Source organism: Photinus pyralis, unplaced genomic scaffold (genome assembly GCF_008802855.1).
Source record: "Photinus pyralis isolate 1611_PpyrPB1 unplaced genomic scaffold, Ppyr1.3 Ppyr1.4_LG1, whole genome shotgun sequence".
NCBI classification, from domain to species: domain Eukaryota; kingdom Metazoa; phylum Arthropoda; class Insecta; order Coleoptera; family Lampyridae; genus Photinus; species Photinus pyralis.
Genome location: NW_022170249.1, coordinates 34105888 through 34125955, shown reverse-complemented (window position 1 = coordinate 34125955; position 20068 = coordinate 34105888). Strand labels below are relative to the sequence as shown.

Genomic DNA, 20068 nt, shown 5'->3' with positions numbered 1-20068 from the left:
AATAATTCTCATTCATATTTTGTTTCATTTCATACATACGGTAAGTTAGGAGTTCCAAATTTAAAAAAAAAAGGTAGCTTTTAATCTTTGACATCTGACAATCTGATAACAAACGAGGACTCGTAGAAAAACGCTTGTAGAAAGGCAAGGGGGGAGACAACTCTCCCCCTCCCCCCCTGTCGGGGATTCCAGTGGCAAATAAGCGTGGAGCCACGTCGGAACTCCTAAGAGAAAGGGTCACGCAGGGTTCGCAGCTTTTTTTTTAAGTGCGAACTTTTTACTTAATCTCCCAGGCTAAATTATTGTTCTTGATTCAATAAATCTATCACATGGGGAATTACATATTACCCGTCATGTTACTTCTAAATAAATTACATTTTGTCTTATTGATGTTACTTGAACAGATACAACAAAATAAAATTAATACACCTTCTCATTGCCACGATTTGAACTCTACAAGACAGCGTTTTCAATACAACGTTTCATTTTGGAGACATCATCATCACCCTTTTTTTTATATGGCCCTTAAAAAAGTACAAACTGTAATGAGTAGCATCTTTATTACGAATACTACGATGCACTACAGACAAAAAGAAACAAACAATGGAAACTGTGGGTTTCAACAGAGTGGTGCACCGTCGCACAATTGTACCGAAGCACTAGGAACGACGATTGGTTTGAGCTTCGTTACATAGAAAACCGTAATTTCAAGAACTTTCCGCGGGGCCATAGAGACCAGGAGAGGCCGTAATTAATTAGGCCGCCTACGATCGTTTTGGAATCATTTTTGTAACCACCGAAGGATCTTGTCCTGGAGAAGATGAAGGACAATTAATATTTTTTGGTTTCGGCGCTGTTAATTGTTTATAGGCCGTTTCAGTTCCCCATAATAAGTAAAAGCAAGGATAGGACGAGTTCCGAAGCGAGTTGTTTTGCCCGTTATCAGTTGGCGGCGTGCCTGCAAGAATGAGATAATCGCCAGACGCCTTTGTGGCCGAAAACGTGTAATTAACATAAAGTTAATTCATGTAAAGAGTTCATGAGCTATCGTTTGGCCTTTTGAGTATATATAATTATCATACACTAATTAAATGAGTTACAGTAAAGAAGCACATACAGAGGAGATTTTGGTGTCAAATTTTGCGCGATTAATTAACGAATTGATTGCCAGCTGTTCGGGAATTGTAGCACAAACAGGAGCCGAGTAATTAATTAAAAATCGAACTGATTGGTTTCGATTTCGTATTGAATGTGCGGCGAGTTGGATTTTCCCTGTTCCACTTCTACCAAATTGGGTTTTCTTTATAAGGAAAACGCTCAATTTTGGAAGGATCTCACTTGCCGGAAGTAAAGGTGGGTTCATAACTCTCCGTTCATACGTTTCCGTTTGTCCGTTAGCCAATCAGAACGCAGTAAATTTTTAAACCGTACGTCGTCCATTTTCAACGGAAAAGTTGGTTGAACATTTACTTTTCCGTTGGTCCGTTTTTTAAAAAGAGTAAGGTTATGTTTGTTATATTGCTGACGCTTAAGAGCAAATTTAACAGTGTTCGCCTATTAAGTTCTTCGCGGTGATAATCTGATAGTAGTTTCTACGTACTGAAGATCACGGTGGGTATAGTACAAAATCAAATTTAGGTTATGGTTATACCTTGTAAACGTCCGATATGGACAGATTGCTATGAACCTTAACAAATTGCACTATCCATTTGATGGATCAACGCAACCGATGAACGGAGAACTATGAACCCACCTTAAGTCCGTAAATCTGTGTTTGCCATTTTGCGTACCGCAACTTAGATCTTTTTGCGTCCTACCGACCGTTAAGCACGTAATAGCCTTTGCAATTTTTGCGTGCCTTTGTATTTGCCTTTTCTTACCTCGGTTTAATTTCCCAATGTAAGCCGTTTTTTTAAATTACATAAGGGGGAATTGTTTTTACCTGTTGTCCCGAATTTGCCCGCTATAAAAACCGCCACTTTTTTCTTCCGCTAGGGAATTTACCGGTAGGCCATATTTTGTTTTCGAGTTCCAGACACTACCGCCACCATTTGCTGGACCTGACCGCCGAATTCTTGGAATTAACATCTTCGATTGAGACTACCTCCGAGGCTACAGAAACCGGCCCGTCCATCCGTGATTACGGCCGACATCGTCCAGGCGCGAGATTTTCGTCTGGTGGCGCTCGAGCCCGTCCGTCCGTCCATCCGTTCCCTGTACCGCCGTTTCGCCGTTTTCTACCGCCGACTACCGCTTAATAAATTAACATACCTTGTGTATTAATATACTTAATTAAAATACTCAAATAATAATTCCACTAATTGGTTTTTATTTTCCCAAGCTATATGCCCGAGCAACCCAAGTGCGTCGCACAATACCCTTCTCGTGCGAGCGAGAAACCTACCTATCTAATAAATTTCCTGGGAAATGGAAAATATATCACCGCAGATAGGTAATTCTCACACGATCAGCGTGTTGTGCGCGGGTGCACCGTCCTGTTGAAACCAACAGTTTCCAACTTTTGTTTTTTGTCTGCCGTAAATAGGTACATCATTGTATAGTTATAAACAATGCTACTAAATATACCTAGTGAGAAAGTGGATTTTTATTTTTTAGTACCTATCTGTTCAAATAACATCAGAAAAAGATTAAAACAAAATCGGCAAATTTCGGTTTTTCTGACATATCTTTACAGCATGATAGTAAGTATCTCTTTAGTTTTAATTGATTCTACGGATTCCGAGATCCCTATGATAGACATTCTTAAACACACAAGGTAATTTTATTTCTGCAGATACGAACTTTTGTTGGTTAGTTCTGTCCCTAAATTTGTAATGTGCTTAAATATGTAAAGAAAACTTAATAAAATACGTTTTATTAATCTATGTAGTTGCAATTCATTTACATGTCGGAGTCCCTTTCAAAGTAGTCATTTTCCGGACATACACACTTATCCCAACTGCGTTTTCACATTTAGAAACAGCCCTGGAACGTTTACAACGTCCTTCGCTCCTTTGTCGTATTTGCCTTATTCCCTGGAATCGTCTCAAATTTCCTTCCGTTGAAAGATCTGATGGTTGAGTTCATAAGAGGAAGCCAGGAGATGTGAGGTCAGTTGAATAGAATTGGGGGAAGGGGGCAGCAATCCAGTTTTTTGTCAAAACCAACTTTATAACTGCGGAATGGGGTAACGGTAGGGCGTTGTCAATCTTTGAATATTTTATAATCAAAGGTCGTGAAAGGAATATCGACGCCTTCACATTTAGCTTTAGGGTAGGTTCTCGTGCTCTTATGTCCGATTTTACAAAATGATGATTAAGGTTAATCACTGATTGAAAATATTAGAATGGAAATCATCTGCTAGCATTCTAATATTTTTAATTAATCTGTGAAACTGGGCATTAGTTAGGCTATGGAATTAGGGGCCCCGTAACTCCCAATAATCAAATGCAGTGTTGCGCATTGAAACAAATTTTCGCATAGTTTGGTGGCAAACAAAGATTTCTTACTTCTTATCTATGCCGTGCAGTAAATGTTTGCATTTTCAACGGTATGTGATCTGTAAGCATATCAATTGACTTTATTGTTATATTTTGTGAACGTGGTACGGTAGGGTTGCTGCTTTAATCCTACGAAAAAGGACTGTATGCGGACATGTTATTGGTGACAAACAGAGATAAAATTTTACGATCATCTCCCTTTCCTTCTCTAAGCTCGTAGTTGTTTACAGCATAGGCATCAAGGAAAACTGCCAACATCACCTACACATAGGAATGAACTGGGTTAGCTTTTTGATCTGGGAGATATTTCCCCTCCTCACTGATTAATAATAATAATTTAATTAATAATAATGACCAATGTTGGTATTTCATACTATAGAGGTCAATATGTATAAGCAAAATAAACCTCTCGGTCGCGCTGTCAACGGTATCAGCACTCTCAGAGTAGGTATAGTTTTTAATTAAAATGTATCCTGAACATAATTTCACTTATGTTGTTCATACTTGACGATATGATTGTAAATCATTACGTAGTTCCGTAGTCGCTCATGACAATAATTAGCTGTATTTGAAACGTTTAGGGAAAAACATTTTGAATTCTGCATTTAGTCCAATGCTAGATAAAAATTTAAAAAAAACCTTTTAATCATCTTTACAAATATCAGTACAAGTGGCAAAGCAAATCATTACAATCGTTAAATACATTAAATGCTCTGCCATTCAAACGACAAGAGCACTGAAAACGACGTCCTAAAAAAGCTTATTTAGAATAAAGCGCCAAATTCAAAATATTTGACAACGCCATCTCCGGAGTTCGAGGGCAACTCAGAAAACAGAATCGTAGCCATACTCTGTAAAAGTGTAAACGAATAAAGCTACACCAGTACCACAGGTACCTATACGTATTATCTGTGCCAGTACTGTTCCTGCCTAAAGAGGCCCTTGCCCCTATTCTTGTACAGTCTAGTATTCTAGTCGGTAGTCTAGTCTAATCGGACCACAAATCAGACACACAGTCTAAACTGTGGTCCTTGTCAGACAAATACCTAAAGCACTTTTTTCCTTATGTTCTGACATACATGTACTGTGTAGCCTTTAGTGTGGCTATTATAAGTTATAACAATGACAATAATCTCCAATATAATTTAGCGAATTAATACAAACAGACAAGCAACAGACCATACACTTGCAATTTACCTGCAACATTTTATGTAATCAGTCCATCCCTTCTCTTTTAAATCGATGGACATGAAGCTATCCAGCGCGCGAATGGACAATTGGGAGCGTTCAGACACAGCGATTCTCACGCTGGTCTGAGGCGATTGTGTCTGAACGATTGGGAACATTTTTATGTATGATCCTGATGCGAATCGCGCGATTATCACTCTGTCTGAACATAGCCTAAACGTTCCCAACCATCAAATTATGTGCTATTTTCAAAGATTAAGAAAATCGGATCTCAAAGCTTTCCCCATAAACACGACTATAGTTTCGGCGATAATCGCCATCATCATCAGAACTATAAATTAATTAAACTTAAATTTTGTAAGTCCCATTTAGTGGAACAATGAATCAAGTTCAAAAATTATGTGTTGTTGATAGGCAACCTACAGTAGATCAAGTCAAGGCAAATAATAAACATGTACTGTCTACAATGCAAAAAATAAGAGGTGAGAATGTAACACTGGTGGGAAATAGTCTACCATGCGAGGGAAGTCGCCATTATATTACCTCCTTTGCGCTGGTCAGTTATGTTGACTTGACTAATGATAAAACAGAAGATTTATTTATTACGCCACTGCCAAGGGTGACTCGTTTCCACGGCCCGGTCCGTATACTAAACGGTTGCCTCAGTTACTGCAGTTTGTAGGCGCGGAGAGAGAGGGGAACTTCCCGCTTGTGACGTACTCTCGCCCGCCGCAGAATTTTCTGAGGTTTCTGTATGCTTGACGTTTGTACCACGGCCATTGTACAAAGTTGTATTGTATGCGTCTCTCACCCTCATATGCTACATTTCTTATTAATGTGTTATGTATTATTTTCTGTCAAGGTATTGAATTATTGGTTACCTATAAATTAAACTGGGACCGTACTGTGGAAATCTCAAAGAAATGAACTACTCCCGATTGTTGCTTAAAATATCATTACAATAACAAACACAAATATACAAAAATTAACTCTTTTTGCTATTAGAATTATTACCAAATGCTTATACATGAGAATTGTGTGGTGGGCGGTGCTTACTGAGGGCTGAAGTACGTCACAATTGGCAGCGCGTTTTATTGGTTGTTTGGAAGAGAGGCGCGTTTACTATACGGACCATGACTCGTTTCCCCCCCACTCTTATAACCTCCGTTTTATCCATTTCCTTCGCGTACTCTCTAAATGCAAAGTTCTCTCTTATTTGTTACTCATAGGTCTATAAAAAGCTTCTACCATGGGGCAAGGTTTGTTTTATGCTGATACTTCACGCATATTCAAACATTTGAATCAAAACAACAAATAAATGAAAACAAAAAAGAGAATTTCGATTTTGAAAAATTTCATGAAGAAAGAAAAAAATGTGTTCAGTCACTTTTAAAGTATATGCCAGGCAGACAAGTGTCCGCTGTGCGGATTGGAGAATGGAACGTAAGTCTCCATTGCAATACACCAATCAATGTAAGAAACTGACTAGTGCAATCAGTAGCTGCGTGATTAACAAAGTGAGGGTAGGATTGAAAATTGACCACCGGGATATTTTGCAAGCAAAACTCGCTGCAAGTATATATTCTTCATTACAAAATTATGCCACGTCACACCATGCGCACTGGCATACCGGTGTGAGTGTATCGTGCTCTCTAGTAAGAAATAACTTGAAAAATTGTCCAAGATAGCTAGTTTTGTCATTTGATAAAGTACGCTAAAACGCCTGAAAGAAAACACAAGTTAAAAAGAATAGCTGTTAAAAAACAGAGGCTACAATAAATGATCGAGTTTCGTTATATTTATATATAATGTAATGTACATAAATTAACACTATTTTAGATCATATACGAATAATGACAATCATCTCCGGAGTATATAGTATAACTCCGATTAGTATAACAAGATTTAAGCACAATAGTATTTTCAGGTTAAAAATAAATAACAAGTAAAAATATTGTACAAATATTGTATAAAACATACTAATTATAATAAAAACTTCAAATGTTACTTACTCTGTATAATATATACAGAATTAATAAATTAATTACTGCAACGGTATTTTTCTATTGGTACCTATGGCGTTAGATTAAAGAAAATAAATATTATTGAGGAATTTGCTACTTAAGATGTGTACCAGTTAAGTACAGGTTAAATACAAACTGTCCACATCCGTAAGCCTTACAAGGACACCAGTATTTGTACTAGCTAATTGCAAATGAAATTCTGAAGCTTAACAGATGGCAGCACTGAGTGTAGGCACGCGCGGGGTAATACTGACTATCGCTGCCACATTCACACATCGTAACAATATAATCGCTGGTAATCCAACAGATAAAACAACAACTTCAATGTACAATTAATAATACTATCAGTTATTTATGGTACAGATAAGTTCATTAAAGCTTTCTGTTATTTTCATATAAAGTCAGAATTATTTACAAAACAAAACTTTTTGCTTATGTCGAGAAGAGAAGGAAATAGCACGGGTTGCACTAATCTGTAGTGGAACACTACATGGTCGTTTAACAATTCATACGATCGTATCAGGAACGAGAAATATCGTCTGGTCGTCGATCTGTCGCTGTTCGTAGCAGGCCATTGAATTCAACTTCCAATGTTTGTCTTGCCTGAAAAAATTAAATACTATAAACTATTTCGCTACACACCGGCGAATACCTTGGAAAAGAGAGATATTTTGTGTCTTTCTAGTCTACAGAGCATGAGGTAAATTGTGAGACTATCGGACATTAACCACAATTTAAATGTGCCTATGTTAATTAGATTATGCGACCCATCACTATTTCATTTGGTAAGCAAAAATTGTTGTAACTGGTTACATTAAAAGTCTACCTTTAATTGTCTTTCTGCTGCTCCTAGTTGGACTTGGAGGTGAGAAACAAGTAAAATTTACACTACCTGTAAGGTAGCGATTTTTACAATGTCAAGAAGTAGTTATAGGGTTTGCCTAACGCTAAGCTGGTGAGCTTCTACTGTCGCCAGTAAAAACATCTTCAATGTAAATGTAAAATACTTCAACTCATAACTCGGGGGTGATTTACCATGTTAGTTTAAGTACATCACCAATTAATTTTCTTTGATTTTACAATTTTTGCTAGAACCAGAGAACCAATGACGTAGCAAAGGGGGAGCGCCAGCAAGTTACCACCTGCAAAAGGAACCTCCACAGAGGAGCAATACTTCTTAAAAGGCTACTAGTTGCAGCCAGAAGTGCCTTTGGAAAAGCTACAGTGTTTTGAAGTAACAACAGTATTAGTATTATTAGTATTAGTATTATCTTGATGAATCTGAGTGTAGGATAGGATAGCCAGATTCCTATGCTGGTAATGTTGCTCGCGTTAAGTCATATGTGACGTCACCAACGAACCTGGCTGTTAGAGTGCACTGTTATAATCTGCCGAGTTGTAAATGTTTGTGGATTTCAAGTGTACATTCTACAATGCAACAAAAATGTCAGGACGTCAATGTGAAGTGTTTGACCATAATAATCCTCCTTCCACCAAAATTACGAACGTGGGAATCATTTATCATAAATTCATAACTTGTTAAGAGGAGTTTTTTAGAAAGAAGTGAAACCAGGGTTCGCGCATGTGTATATATTACGAAAAACAGACAGAGAACTGACGGACGGTGCGGGTGAAACCTGCGCGTGTTACCATGTAATTCTTATGAACATTTTATATAACATAACATTAATTTTTTTCACACAGTTCACAGTATTTCGGTATTTTGTAATGATCCACATCCACATCTGATAAGTTATTTTGTTCAATAGTTGAATACTATTCCTACGCGCCTTGTTCAACCCAATTTAACTTTCCTAAAACCAATGATTTCATACATAAGGAATGGATATGTTACTGCAAACGAGAATTAAATACAGGGTCACTATATTAACACTCCAGTGCTCGCGTTAGGATATGTCACCTGTTTAGTCGCGTGGATAATTTTGATTGAAACAAACGAAAAAATGATTAAGTACTACCAATGTATTTACAGATTTGTTTCCTTGTAATGTCATTTAATTGGTTACAAAAAGTCGACAAAATAAACATATCCTTCTAAAAACGTAAATTAACTGGAAGTCAGAAATCATTCAATCATAAAAGAAAAGGCTATAATTTCTGACCTACACGTCCAAACTTCAAAAATCAAGTCGATTTGGATTCTGCAGGTCAAAGCGTTAAAGCGTCGCGTGGGTTACGATTTGTACCCTCATTAAAGGCTATTTTTTTTAAAAAGGACCAACGTATTACTAAGGGCCGGTATTTCCATCTCGGGATAAAGTCAAGTATAAGATATCTTCCAGGTAAACTGACAGTTAGCGTCGCTTCGGGTATTTCGAACCTCGTTTAAATATTATCTGCAGGATAAGTTCTAGATAAAGTTATTGGGTAGATTTTCTGCAGTTATCGACATAACCCAAGGATATGGCGTCAAATTTCTAGTAAACTGGTGACGTTTTAAAAATTTGCAAAATTACTAACCGTACCTATACTAAATAGGAAGAAAGAAATTGAAGTATATAAGTAGAAGTACGCAAATACATATTATGTTTTCTTGAAGGATAGGTAACCTATTTTAGATTCCAAATGGATCAAGATTTTTTGACAAAAGCACACGATTTTCAGATGTGCTGAAATTAGCAGTTCTTTTTTTTCTACGCGGTGCATTTACATCACGAGTTTGGTTCATGTTCAGAGTAGAGTACTCATAAGTAAATCTTATTCTGTAATTTACGTTTGACAAGTATATTACAAGTCACTGAATTTCTTTCCAAAACAAAAGCATTCGTTCAAATTGTCAGGTAGTAAGCTATCTTGCTCTAATATATGGCCCTGCCGTTCGCTATTTTTTTCTATTACAGACTTCTAAAATCGGCAACATTGGCTATGGTTAGGTAGCTATCTACGGGATATATTTATACCGCACGCTGATGGAAATACCCGCAGATAAATAAACGGAAGATATCGGGCGGTATAAGTTATTTTGCAGTTACGAATCTAGTACTTTATCCGAAGATGGAAATACCGGCCCTAAATGTTATAACAGAAAATATTTAGAAGGGGGTAGGAAGCATTAAATGTAACACACTGGCAGTTTAAATGTTCCTGGGCACGCGAGTAGTCGTGTGTTAAAGATGGGACCAAGCTCTCACACTCAAACCGTTTGAGATATAAACATGAAAATTAGAACCTTCCATTTGAAAATACTTCACATATTTTGATTTGAGATTAAAATAGTATATTAAGAGACAAAGTGTCAAGTGATCATGGCTCTAATCAGAGTTTAAACGCACGACACGAAGCGGAGTGCCTTTAAACGTTGCAAGTGCTTTAAAGACCAATTATACACATGTTTCTTATAGTATTTTTTATTATACCTGCAATATAATTTAAAAATAAGGGAAATACAATGAAATCATTTTGAGGTTATACTTGAATACATGTCTAATTAAGTGGCCAGGGTGTTCGTAATTTCACGATTGCCATGGAAATGTCACTTGGCATTTGCTTATAAAAATCACCGTCTTTGTCAATAAAACGATTTCGGTTGAAAAAGATAATACACCGTCCATTAAATGGCTTGTTGTAAAATCTAAAGAAAAGTGGGAAGGTGTAATATCCAAATCCAGGAAAAGCCTATTAGAAAGAATATGAAAAGTTGTTTTCGTGGATGAATGGTTACTTACAACGGTCTTAAATGCACCAATAATGCTGGCATATTGCAGGAAATCTCAAAGGTATTTAAATCTTCTATCCTTTGGTGCATTTATTCAAAATTTCAAACAATGCTGGGATTAAAAATTGGAACAGATTTGGCAGCATAGGTACGCCTGAATTACGCGCGTTTTTGAACGCTTCAAAATAAAAAATAAATTTGAACAAATTGAAATTTTATATTAAAGTACGATTTTGGGTAAAAAGTGATATGTCATTCGAAAGCTTATTTCTTTCTCTTTAAACATGTATGCAGTCAAATTAGAAAATAAAATCGAAAAACCTTGCCTAACGCTTGGCTAGCTAATGTGCTGCACTTTAAATTTAGATACCATTAAATTAACAGAACGTCAAAGATAACAAAAAAGTAAGTGACAAAAACACAGTACAAATGGTTTGATTCCTTAGAACTATTTTATTTTATTTATGCCATTATTTTTAAGGGAGCGGAGTTTCAGCCAAGGCTATTCTACCAACCCAACCCACTATACATTTACAAATATCCCTGCCCGAACCCAGATTCAAACCGGAGACGAGGGACCCTTAGTACTGCAGCCACGAACTAATAAGTTCGTGACTGCAGCCCACCTTCAACTGAACTGCGCACCAACGGCCGAGTATTGCATTACGTGAGAAATAAATCTTAATTTTGTAAAATATGAACCGTTTGACAGGGTTTTTTCTCCGGTCGCACTCAAAAGTTCATGTGTCAAAAAAATTGATAACCTCAAAATATGTGAAATAATTTCAAATAGAAGCATGATCATCTCAAACAGTTTAAACATGAGAGCTTCGGTTCCATCTTTAATAGTGAGTGAAGTCACAACTCCCCCCCCCCCACACTATTATACGGCGAACATACTCTGTAATGTAACAAATGGCAATCCTATATTATATAGCACCCTTCGAGTAAAAATCCGTTTGTAAGACACCATTTCGAAACAACAGTCTGCCACTTCTCTTCTAATGCAAAAGCTATTCAGCAGCCTCATCACAAAATATTTTCATCAACATTGCTACATCATAAGCTTATTAATCTAGCTTTCCAAATGTTTATGCCACCCTTTCATAAGCGGAATGCTCCTAGTAATCAGTTATAGCTCAATTTCAAATTATATCGTAAGTTCTCCCTGATGATAACTATATAATTGCTCCATTTATTCTAAATGATGACGGATAATCTCATCTCACCCCTTATGCACTAAATAATTAAGAAATGTTACTCTCACCTGAATATTTTGAGTTGGAATTTGTAAGGCAAGAGCCATACTATTTGCATCAAAACTATCGTCTAAAGCAAATAGTGCACCATGAACACCAGATTCTAATAAATTATTACTATATTCCTAAAAATATAGGTCAGTATTAAGACAATTGTCAAAGGTGCAACGTTTACCTTTAAACCAATACTAGTTACCCAACGAATTAGCCTATCATTACTCCATACTAAAACATCTGAGTTAGAATTCTCCGCATTCTTTCTTCTGTCATCTAATAAATGTCTATCGTAATTCAACCGTTTCAAACATGATATGCCATATTGTAGACTAGTCCTGTAAAAACAATATTTTATTTTTCTCTTATGATACAAAAAAAGACATGCGTCCAATGAATGTTTACTAAATGAGCAACATAAGAATTTCATAAATTACTGAAGTGACTAAAAAAGTGCTAATGTAAGTTATTGATTTCCTTTTTATAAGAACAGCAAATTATGATATCAGCACAACTGAGATAATTACAAGACGCACCTATGAAAACTATCAACCATTTTCAATTGTCCTCGTAAATCCTTTTTCGTAAGATGATCAAGCATCCTGGCATCTACCAGGCATTCCATAAATGTGGTACGATATTGCGGAAGCCCTAATGCTGGTAACCATGAATTTCCAATCCATTCATGGTTCATATCACCAAAAGCTAACGTAGTCCTCGACGTTTTCGGGGCAGACGGTGACGTTAACGATACCATTTCTTGAATTGCTAATCTAAGTTTTAATCTATGGAGTGGATTACTGATTCCGATTTCTCTTTGTATTTCTGTATCACTAAGCGCACTCATTATGGCACCGGATTTTACGTTTGCACGGCAGGCTGCCACATACCAAGCCGGCATTCCTACCCAAAGTTCCAACCAAGCTACAATAGTAGGACCATTCCATAAGGCAAATGGGGTTCCAGCTTTCATAGCTTCCGCTAATAGTTCGTGTCTATAGTCACGTTCCCTAAAATGATATAGTACATTAGTTGCAGAATTATTAACGAGCGTTCACAAATTGTTCTGGCGAGATAATCTGTATTTGACAGCTGTCACAAATATATGTACATATATGGCTTGTCTAACATTGCATAAATTCTTACATGTTAGCGGTAAATCTTTCACTTTTTAACTTGCTGCTTGCTGATACTCAAATTTGTATCTAGTTTTACAAATTAAATTCAGTTGTTTTTAAATTGTTTTTTTTTCGCAAGTGCTTATTTTTTGTTACTACTAGACTACCAGAACAATTATTAAATGCCCTTTAGAGTTCATACAAAGAACAAACAAACATGTGCAACAAACACAAACCCAGCCATTTGCAAGGAGTAGCAATTACAAATGGAATTGGTTCTGATCTAAGATTCAGTGTGAATGTCAACTAAAACCAAAATCCCTAGGAGTAAAAAATAAAGAGAACCTTGCATTAAAAGAGCACGAAACGGTAATGGATAAAAAGGAAGTTATAAGAGGGAGGGGAGGGGGAAGAGCGTCATCATTGGTAGTAGGGTAATAAAACAAAACTGACATCTGTCGCGTGCTATGCTACTATTTGCCATCACCGTTATATTCTCTCTTCTTATTTTTTACTCCTAGCAAAATCCACAGCTGAATTGGCGATATTTAATAATAATTTAAAAAATAAACATTTCAAATTACTCAACTTTAAATGTTTGCTCTATTTGAAACATTTTTTAGAGATAAATTATACACAAGGAATGAAAAGAAAATAGCATACACCCACTTCTTCTTTTGTCTACGATCAAATTCTCCTTTCTGACCCAACTTCCCGGAAAGACTAATGGAATCGACTATATCACCGTCGGGAATACCCATTCCACTTTGGTTTATATTTAAAGCACTTTCGCCGCCCATTACTTCTTTACCTTTCACCTGCAACGATAACAGACATTGTAGCAAAAGTGAACTATCATAATTGAGATGTCAGTAAAACATTAAGCTCAAAATCATATGTTATTCTTACCTTCTCTTTTTTACTAAAGAATCTACCGAGGGATGATTTGATGCCTTTCTTCTTTTGAGCGGCGGCGGCGGCAGCTACAGCTGCTGCGGACACGTCTCTTGGAATTCCCGTAATTGTGTTCTTGTGAAGGCTGTCTTGACTGCTATGACGAGAGGATAGAGGTGATGGTGGTGTGTGTGTCTGGCCTTGCCTAAACACACTACGCTCTACTACTCTAGAGTCTATACTATACAAGATAAACATGCATTTAAAAGCTCTGTGCATCTTTAACTCAATTTTGTGCGATAATGTATGACCATTGAGATTTTTCCCTTAACAAAATCTCCCTAGTTTAATAACACATGAAACTCGTCAAGTGGAATTTTAGATGGAATTTTCTTTGTTTTCCGGTAGCTGACTTCTGTGCTTATGGTAGATCTCTTGAATTTTTGAAATTACAACTGGTTGTAAATAATTATGCACACTTAGGCACTTACCCGGACATTTTTTTTCGTTTTCCAAATGGACTCTGGTTACCGAATCTGTATATTTTGTTTGGAATTTTTTAGGTTGGAAATGTTTGACTATATGTATTTTTGAAATATGTTGTATCTATACACCCTTGAGAAAAGAGAGCTCATGCCTTTGATAAAAATAAGCAAAACATATGGTAATGAAATTAAAGTTTTTAAAACAGTCTAGTTTATCTTTAAAAAAATCGGCTAGAGCATCAAAAATTAAAGAAAGCAAATAATTTCTAGGAATAGAACTATTGCCACATAACAATAGTTTTTCTTGCAAAATACGCAAATCATTGGAGTATTTTAAGAGAATAATCTCAACTCTTCTATTTAGGAAAAAACTTATACTAAAGTTTTAAGATCGTCAAATCAGTTTCAACTTTAAAAAATAAAGCAAATAACATAACTAGCATGCATGTAATAATTTATGACAATTACATATTTTGAGTTTTGATAAAAATTGAACAAATAAAAAAATACAACAAACACCCAAATCCCAAAAAATTAAAGAAACCAAAGAGGTATGTATCGATTATTAGTTTTTTCTCTTTACCTTTTTTGGTCATTTGTGTAAAATCACACCTAAAATAGTCAGTGATGTTTTGTTGCAGAAAACGCTAACCAGCCTCAGACAACAGGTGAGTGCGGTTTTTAAATAAAAATGGTAAGTATATCTCGAGAAATAAGTGAGATAAAGCTTGAAAGTGAAATTTAGCAATGACAAAATGTTAGAAATTAGTGTTACTTTCATGTGATCGCTTTGGAACGTAACATGAATATTAAAATGTTAAGTGATAAAACAAGAGAAATAGAAAAAATGCTGCTATGCTCTATCTTGTGGATAACGCGTGCGTCAACGGCTATTTAAAAATAATGCTGACAATAAGATTATGCCTTCTTGGGTTGCATAAGTTTCAACTTATGGGAATGGAAAGCGGCACACCCTGTATTTAATTTTATTCAATGTGATCAGCAAATCAGGTGGGATTTTGTTACAAATAGGCAGATAATTGTGCAGTTTTATTAAATTTTAGTTGTAGGTGTACTTATGCTGGAAACATTTTTCAAGAATTTAGTAGATTGTGATCGTTCTTCTTTGTAATTTAAGATATAGAAGTTAAGAAAGATGTGGGTAAGGAATGTATTGCATCTTGACACATCTTGTCTCGACATATTTTGTACTTGACCTTATAGATACAGGAAAAGGTCTCAAAATAGTATTCTCAAGAAAAAGGAGGTCTCATCATTACCTACCTAACTGGAGACGACGTTTTTTGGCTGCATAAGTATTTGATCAGCTGCTCAGGAGCCTTAAATTGCAACGAATATTTGTTTATACCATAGTCCACATATAAATTCTCAAATTTGAGAGAAAATTTGAATACTTGCAAGACCAACTTGTCTCTTGTACCATACAAGACATTTATGCGTTGTAAATTCACATGTGATTTGTACAAGTATTACACCACTCAAATAACACTTACCTATCAAAACTAATAATAATAATACGACGTACAGACACAGACACTAATCGTTACTTGATTTTAATCCGTGCGATTAGTTAACCAGGCTAGACCTGAGTTCTGACAAGAAACACCGACCATAATAATAATAGGACTTTATTGGACACAAGAAATAGCTAGCCCTATAGATAATTGTTGCACGTTCCACGTTGAGCGCCAATTTGTGTAAATTTGAGCTAGCTATTTATTATAGGTAAGTGTTATGTGAGTAGTGTAATGAATTCGTGTCATTGCATACAGCAGTTATTTTCTACAGGTTTTTGTTTGATCTGAAACTGCCTATACTGATGTGATAGATGACGAAAACAAAACACTTTTCACATAATTATTTTAAAATAAAGACAACACTGTGTACACATGCTTTCTTCTTTTTTTAAAATCACCAGCACTGGTTCTATGACGATCGACATTTTTGAAATGGCAGCTCGGATACAAACTTTAAAACTGAGGAAATATCTCCTATTTTAAGAAGACATGATCTCTTCTTAAATTTAAATGCCAGAGGAAAACTTTGAAACACCGACTGACTGCCGGGAAAATGAGTAACTGAAATTTACACGCAACGGGACACGTACGCTAAGTCAATTAACCCGAGACCGCGTCACCATGCGACACGCAAAGTTTTTTAAGTCCTGACCATCTTCAACGTGTTTTTCATCATCAGTAAAAAATTAAATTTTACTTTGATAAAGTCCCCTTATCAACTAATTTTCGTATAGACGTATAAATTCTTTACCCATATGTTACTTAATTTCTACGTCTTTAGGTACAAAACAATAGTAGATTACATACCGAGCTGGGAGGTGGTTCATTACCTACCCCGAGGTATAAGCGCGAGGCGTTGGTTATGAACCACTGACCAGCGAGGTTTGTATACTATTTTACTCACAATCGGTTAGTATTATCTGAATTCCTAACCTTCATAGCGGTTGCGAAGCGACTCATTACTCACCTTAGCCGGGAAAGTAACTTTCCCGGCTAGCTGTCACTTTCCCGGCTAGCATCTGTCACTTTCCTTACCTGCAAATGCTATTCATATTATCCTTATATGAAACTTATACTAATAGTGACACCGCCAATGTAACCATTAATGTTTACAACAATAGCAAATTACGAAGAAGAACGAAACTATTTGCTATTGTTGTAAACATTAATGGTTACATTGGCGGTGTCACTATTATTGACAGTTAAAGTAACACCTTGTTGAATTATATACTTTACCTTAAATGATCGATTGTGAGTAAAAACAATTACAACCTACTAAATTCTTAAACAATTTTTACAGCATAAGTACAACTACAACTCAACGATTATGTGACTATTTATAACAAAATTCCACCATATTTCCTGATCACTTTGAATAAAATTAAATACAGGGGGTGCTGCTTGCCATTCCCCTAACTTGACACGAAAACTACGGTACTTATGTGCATGCTTTAGCAACTCAGGAAGGCATACCCTTATTGTCGGCATTATTTCAACGTAAAGGGCACACCCCTCCCCCCAGGTTTATATAGCAATATTTTAGGTAACAAACTTTTTGCTGAAGACTCTATCTTTATTATTTTCCAGAATATAGTTACCCTAATTGTTTGGTGACCCTGCACATTAGAAGGCCCAGTCCAATTTGATTGAAGTGACTCAGTGATCGATACTACACTTTCACTGTGAAATATTATTTTGAAAATATGCGTTTAAAATGCTTTCCCAAATTGTAAAAATAAACTTGGTTTTCTATTAAAAAATAGTTTCAGACCACATTAAGAACAATCAAAATGCTAGTTATGTCGTTCACTTTATTCCAGGTTACTTATCAGAGCTATATTAAGCAATATGACCAAAAATAAACAAAAAAATAAGTAAAATCTAACAGTAAGCAAGCAAATAACCTGTAAGTAACTGGTCCAGGAGGTAATCCACTTGCACCTGTTCTTCTATACATAAAAAAGCAAGAACCCATGTAAGTAAGAGTAAATTGTCGCAATAATTTTTTTGTAAAAATGCATGTTAATTACAAACGTTTAAAAGTATGTTAATCAGATCATAACATTCACTAACCTGCGCAATTCTTCCTGACTATGAGCCAGAGCCTGCGCAACTCTTTCTAGTTTTAATGACCTCGCAGTAAGAGGAGACGCTCCACCACCACTACTACTGTCACCCATATGAAGTTCGTCCCTTGACATTTCCGAACTAACCGGTGCAAGTTGCAACTGCAGAAGAAAATCTTAATATATACAACGATGCGATCGAAAATGTTAATTAAAAGACATGCAGCTAAGTGAAATATGACAGTAGTGTGCTTGTGTGATGTGTCGAAGCCATAACGAGGAACCCCTACAATGGCAAAGTTTAATTTTGAAAATGTGAACTAAACTTGTTGTATTTTCTATAGCTTCTACTGTATATTACTTCACTACCTACCACTAGTTTTTTTTTAAGTTAGTAAGCCCATCTACAATTAGTTTTGTTACTTTTGTAAATCTAAAGCATTACTTTGCCTCACAATAATTACTTTAAGTACTACCACTTTAGGGGCTCAATATATATTCAATGACCAACAAACCTGACTAGTGGGCAGTGATTCAGATATGGAGCCTGAACTCATAGTTGTACGGTACTGTTGAAGATGTGCTGGAGACATAGATGCAGGCGCCTACAACATCACACGTCACACACCCAACATTCCATTCACTATTGTGTAGTAATAAACATATTAACGTGCACTAAAACTTTAAACATGCTCAAGGAGTTATGCTGACAAATTTATGTATGAACTAAAATTAGGCAATGTTGAAAAATTTCAGTCATAACCTCTTTTCACATTTAAAATCGAATACTTACCGTGTGATATTTATGAAGATAATCCCTTTGTGGTGAATGATGTGATTTTGGCGTCGATCTGCCACTTACGGGTGGACTTTGGCGTTCTAAACTGCGCCCCCTCGCAAGTAGATTCATGTGCTCCATACTACCAACTCTTGACTCAAGTTCCTCTGCCCTCGCCTCCGTATTCTGTTTTTCTTCTTGTATTAACCTAATTTCGTTATTAATGGCATCTAGCTGCTCTTGCAACATCATTGCTAACGTTTGGGCATCCGTATGACCGGACGGTGACAAAATATCGGCAGTGCTAAACAAACTGTCGTTATCATCACCCTCTGCATCACTTGACACATCGAATGCTTGTTGAACGTTCGCCAGTACATGAGCTTGCTGTAATTTCTCCCACTCTTGTTCTGCCATAGATCTTGCAGTAAATGCGACTATTTTATTGGAATCCTCCTCTACAGGCGTTCGCGTTTTATTTCCCCTACGCGGTAAGGAATGCGTATCGAAACTGGAATGACTAGCACTTCTTGTAAAATTATTAGGATCCGTTGCGTTAGGTGATAAACTTCTGGTCAACGCATCTGTTTGTTGAATATTAAATGCTATCTCTTGTTGCAACATTTGTCTTTTAACATTGTCTATTTCCAACCTTGATTTCGCTAATTCTTTCATTATTTCGGTTTTCTGAATTTCTAATTCTTCCATTATCTTCCTAGTCTTTTCGAGCTCCTGAGTTAAACTATTTTTTTCCTCTAAAGCGTGCATTCGTTCCTTAAGATGTACTTGTAGCCTATCATTAGATTCGGATAATAATTTATCCACAGTCGCGGACAACCTACTGTTATGGTCTTCGTTCATTTTTAGTCTTTGGTTTAATCTTACTAATTCCGCATTCTTTTCTTCTAAATTAGCTTCAAGTCTTTGGATACGATCTTCGGCAGACCCATGGCGTTCTTGCGCCTAAATAACAAAAGGTAGTGAAATAATTACTGAAACTTTTAACATTTTACATAATCTTGCAAGTGGATAAATCCACTGTTTCTATATCATGCACGTTTATGGATCCCTACGAGCTAACATGAACATACTAAGTAGTAATCAATACATGCAAAATTGAAATTTGATTGTGTACAATAATTGTAATGAAAGGTGTTCATGCCAATTAGTTTTGCATGTAGCTTAAATTAATGAGAATGGAGAACCGTAAGTGACTGAAAAAGTTGTTTTTTAGATTATTGTTAGAATACTCAAGGCTCACTTTATAAAGTGTATTTACCATTCTCTTCTTAATTAACTATTACAGTCAAAGCATTAAAGACATCAACTTTCAATAAAATGGCACATTTAGGAAGAGTCATATATGAAGACAACATTTTAATAAAGACATGCATCATCCAAATGTAAGGTAGCTGTTCTATACAAGTTCTACCCAAGAACAGACCAAACGGTTGGGTGGATGGGGGGAATATGCATTCCCACTGCTACAAAATCACATACAGTCAAACTGATACACGAATGAAAAGGCCCCAAACTCGCTGCGCCTTA

The 20068-nt window shown here is 36.1% G+C and overlaps 1 protein-coding gene across 14 annotated transcripts in view; it reads right to left on the bottom strand.

Moving 5' to 3' along the window:
* Positions 1-6466: 6466 nt before the first annotated feature.
* LOC116159712 (liprin-alpha-1) overlaps positions 6467-20068 on the bottom strand; it is a 76651-nt gene continuing 63049 nt past the window's right edge. For 4 of the 14 annotated variants that reach the window (XM_031472777.1, XM_031472763.1, XM_031472766.1 and 1 more), the window contains 10 exons: positions 18536-19483; positions 18258-18347; positions 17750-17904; positions 17581-17625; positions 13669-13867; positions 13423-13577; positions 12178-12651; positions 11823-11979; positions 11656-11772; positions 6467-7315 (listed from right to left, as the gene is read on the bottom strand). In XM_031472777.1, the coding sequence (XP_031328637.1) occupies positions 7232-7315; positions 11656-11772; positions 11823-11979; positions 12178-12651; positions 13423-13577; positions 13669-13867; positions 17581-17625; positions 17750-17904; positions 18258-18347; positions 18536-19483 (2424 nt within the window). In that variant the 3' untranslated portion in view covers positions 6467-7231. The remainder of the gene's footprint in view (positions 7316-11655; positions 11773-11822; positions 11980-12177; positions 12652-13422; positions 13578-13668; positions 13868-17580; positions 17626-17749; positions 17905-18257; positions 18348-18535; positions 19484-20068) is intronic. The other 10 variants (XM_031472772.1, XM_031472775.1, XM_031472764.1 and 7 more) reach the window with 9 other exon arrangements.